The sequence below is a fragment of the Fukomys damarensis genome, unplaced genomic scaffold (assembly GCF_012274545.1).
Source record: "Fukomys damarensis isolate Sample0158 unplaced genomic scaffold, DMR_v1.0_HiC HiC_scaffold_23, whole genome shotgun sequence".
Taxonomy (NCBI): Eukaryota; Metazoa; Chordata; class Mammalia; order Rodentia; family Bathyergidae; genus Fukomys; species Fukomys damarensis.
In genome coordinates, this window is record NW_022900935.1 from 45,362,832 (window position 1) to 45,366,614 (window position 3,783).

Sequence of the window (3,783 nt, forward strand, 5' to 3'; positions counted from 1 at the left end):
CCTGGCGGGCAGCAGCACCACTGAGCTCCAGTACCGCAGGTGCATTCAGGAATTCATTGGTCTCCACCTGGAAGAGAGCTAGGGCCGGGCCGGCCGGGCAGCCGTGGGACCACTGCCCGCCCGGCCCGGACTTCCTGCATGCCCCTGAAGACCCTGGCCCTAGCTCAGCCACGGCCCTATGCGTGTGGACCGTGGGTCCGTCCTGACAGATCCGGTGTCCAGGCGCTCCTGGAGCCCACCTGCCTGCTCGTTCTCCCTCTGGTGCCTGGACCTCGGGATGGGAAGGGCACTCCAGCACTGAGTATTTTGAAGCCCCAAGTTTTGGGGGGTGCTGCATCATCTGGTGTCCCTCACCCTACCTGAGGACCCTTTGGCCTCAGGTGGCCCCTTCTCTGGGGGCCCGGGTTGCTCACAAGCCACTTTTTTGTGGGGGGGTACTGGGGATTGAACTCGGGTCCTTGCGCTTGCAAGGCAGGCCACCGAACCGCTGAGCTAAATCTCTGGCCCCACAATCCACTCTTGAATCCCATGTCACCTTGTGCCCCTCTGCCTTCAGGGCCTATGTCACCTGGTGCCCCCACCTTTACTGCCCCAGAACACTGACCCACTAGCTGGGTCCTCTTATACCCCCAGAGCCCCTCCTGTGGCCTAGGGCTGGTGGCTGGCTGCCAGTGCCTTCCCAGGCAGGAGTGCGGCCCATCCAGGGAACCAAGCCAAGTACCTCACTTAGTGACTCAGCATCCAGGCTGGGCTTTGCGGGTGCTGGGTGGATGGGGCTCTGGTCTGGGGCCACTGCCCTGGTTGGACGCGGGCGTCCCACGGCCATGTGACTGGCCATGCCAGCCCCCAGTGCCAGACCTGTCCCTGCCTCTTCTAGAGGAAAATCTCTGGCACTAGGCCCAGAGCCTGTGCATAAAGCGACTGGCCCTTCCTACCCTATGCCTGATGTTCTTTGTTACCCACTGAGTGGATTTTCTACAATGACCTCGTTCTTGTCTGTGTCTTTTTTCTGTGGACTCTTGAGGACCATCCTGAACCTGGCTCTGCCTGCCACTGGGGGGAGGCTCCATACCTTTTCCCCTGCCTCCTGGCTGGCCTTGCTGTTCAGGCTGGGCCCTCTAATGGAGGGGGCTGGGACCCCTCCAGGGGTCTGTCCCTCACTTGTGGGTCTGCCAATGCCTTCAAATTCCCTTTTTCTGAAGGAGCCAGGATGGAGGCTGGGTCTCCAAAACTATGGGCTCTTGGTCAGGCCCAGGCCAGTTGGCTGGTCACTATGCAAAATGCTGCCTGGGGAGGCTCCGTGGGTGTAAGGTGGGCACTGGACTGGGCCCCTGACTCCCCTGCCTGCTGGCTGTGACCCTAAAAAGCAGAATTAGTTTCTTCCTCCTTGCTTGAGCTCTGCCCACTGCCTACCATGCCATCCTCTGGCTGGCAGGACCCCATACCCCTACTCTGATCACTCCTGGTTAATAAACCTCTGAGGCTTGCACCCACTGCCTGCTTATTGACTCACCCGACTCACTCTGCTCCGTTTCAGCTGGGGAGGTCTTCGACCGCTGCCACCTCTAGGGGGGCAGCCCTAAGAGGGCTACCAGGCTACCACTAGTGTCCCTTCCTCAAAAGGACAACTCGGGCCAGGGATTTAGCTCAGTTTTTCTGCCACTTGACTTGCAAATGCAAGGCCCCAAGTTCAATCCCTGGTACCAAAAAAATAAAGACAACTCAGACAAGTTGCCAAGGGCCAGAGGGGGTATCTAGGGCTTCTATGACAAAATCTGACTCCTGACACTACCACCCGCAATTCCCTGGCCCCTCTACCTTTCTCGAGGTGAGTCTATGATCCCTGATGGGAATGGGCATGGGTGGAATACCCAGCCAGCAAGGATGGTCTGGGACTGGTGTTGCAGGCCTGCTCCTAGTGTGCCCCTGACCCTGCAGTGTGCCTGAGTGAAGCTCAGCCCATACAGTTGACTGGGGAGCCCCACACACGCGGTTGTCACCAGGTGTAATTACCAGTTTCATTACAGAGCAGCCTAGAGTCACTGGATGAGCTGGCATTGCCACACATTCCCTCTCACCTGCCCAGAGAATGAGACAGGCTCTACCTGACACTCATACCTACACGCAGGTGTAGACACAGAGCCGAGTCCCTTGGAAACACACATAGAGACACCAATTGGACACACCAGCAGGGGGTTGCAAAGGCTCCAGGTTCACATGTGGAATACAGATGTACAGAGAGGTGGGGATAGCCTCCCTCCCTGCCCTGAGCCTCCTGGAAACTGGAGAGTTCACCCCCAGGCAGGGTGGGCAAAGAGAGGCCCTGGAGTGTTGGGTGCGCCTGGTGTTGACCTGCCTGCTGGCCAAGTCATGCTACTTCCTCAGCTGTTGGGTGGCCTGGGAAGACCCTGTGGCAGCTGGTCTAGCCTACCCTGGGTAGCCAGGGGCATCCCCTGTTGCCACAGTTCCCAATGCCAGGCCTAGGGACCAGATGTCCTGGCAAAGCTGTCGGGGGTATGGAGTCAGGGGGCTGGAGCTCAGCCTAACTGTTCCACCAATACCCTCTCCAGAGCCCCTACAGGGACTCTGACTTCAGGCCTATAGTCTCTGGCCCCAGGTGACGTGCAGGCTGGGTGACGAAGCAGAGCTGGCTCCAGACTGGGATGCTTGTGCCCCACAGAGCCAGCGGAAGCCCAGCAGCAGGGTGAGAGCTGTGGCATCCAGCAGTAGTTCCAGCAGCTCTATGATGGAGAGGACAGAGGAGCCAAACCAGAGGCTCCAGAGGCTCCCCATGGCAGACAGCAGCTGTGGCACCTGGGGTGGGTGGATGGTGGGCAGTTAGCTGTGGCCTTTTCACCTGCACATGTCTGGGCAACTCCCACCCCAGGCCCTGGGCCCCAGTCCTCACTGAGTACACTGGTGCCTCATCCACCATTCGATAGTTGAGTTCCTGGTAGAAGATGTTCACCTTGGCCACGTGGCTCCGGGAACGCCCTGGAGAGGGGGGCGCCCACCTGCGCCCTGGGTTTAGGCTTGGACTCTGGGTCTGCTCCCCCAGCACAGCAAAGATCCAGTCCTGTGCAGAAAAGAAGGTTGAGTGACTGTGGCTCCCTCCCCAGTAGCTGCTACCCCACCTCACCCCACGCCCCTTGGCACTCACAGCTGACTTGGCCGAAGGCCACCGGGCAGTTGTGGCGGACAGCTTGTACGAAGTCTCCCTGCAAGGGACAGGCCTGTGGTCAGAGCCTGCAGCACACCTGGGCAGTGACCTCAGGCTGGAGCCATTGCCCCCTCACCTGCAGGGCCTGGGGCAGCGCGAGTCGCAGGACAGCCGGTGGGCTTCCAGGGCCTGAAGCAGACGGTAGAAGCAGTGACCTGGGCAGGGTACAGCGATGTCACCAGCGAACGGATAGAGGGACCGACCCTCCCCGACCCTCTACCCCCAGGAGGGCGGGGCTCACCCCAGGCCGGATGCCGGGCGCGGCTGCAGTACTGAGCTCCTGCCGGCAGGGGGTGCAGAAAGTAGCCGCAGGAGCAGTTCTCCAGCATCAGCTGCTGAAAACAGGACACTAGGCAGGCCTAGGGGACAGCGGGACGCGAGTGGGGGCTGCCTGAGCACCCCAGCCTCGCGCACACGCGCCCTGTCCGCCCCGAGACTCACCTGCCGGGTGTAGGAATTGTAGAGTAGCCGCACATCCACGCCCTCTGCGCCGTTGGTGCAGCGGCCGTACGGGCTCCCCAGCCGCCGCACCTCGTCCTTGCAGAGCGGAGATTGAGAGCACG

The 3,783-nt window shown here is 60.7% G+C and overlaps 2 protein-coding genes across 2 annotated transcripts in view; one reads left to right on the plus strand and one right to left on the minus strand.

The window, feature by feature from the left end:
• Positions 1-847, plus strand: part of Acap3 (ArfGAP with coiled-coil, ankyrin repeat and PH domains 3) — a 12,219-nt gene extending 11,372 nt beyond the window's left edge. The window contains 1 exon segment of the mRNA XM_010627691.3: positions 1-847. This exon segment is cut by the window's left edge and continues 25 nt beyond it. Within this exon segment, the coding sequence (XP_010625993.1) occupies positions 1-82 (82 nt within the window). The 3' untranslated portion in view covers positions 83-847.
• A 1,348-nt stretch (positions 848-2,195) lies between these two features.
• Positions 2,196-3,783, minus strand: part of Scnn1d (sodium channel epithelial 1 subunit delta) — a 7,369-nt gene continuing 5,781 nt past the window's right edge. The window contains exons 8-13 of the mRNA XM_010627690.1: positions 3,662-3,778; positions 3,462-3,579; positions 3,297-3,375; positions 3,161-3,218; positions 2,909-3,076; positions 2,196-2,814 (exon numbers count right to left, since the gene is read on the minus strand). Coding sequence (XP_010625992.1) covers positions 2,599-2,814; positions 2,909-3,076; positions 3,161-3,218; positions 3,297-3,375; positions 3,462-3,579; positions 3,662-3,778 — 756 coding nt within the window. The 3' untranslated portion in view covers positions 2,196-2,598. The remainder of the gene's footprint in view (positions 2,815-2,908; positions 3,077-3,160; positions 3,219-3,296; positions 3,376-3,461; positions 3,580-3,661; positions 3,779-3,783) is intronic.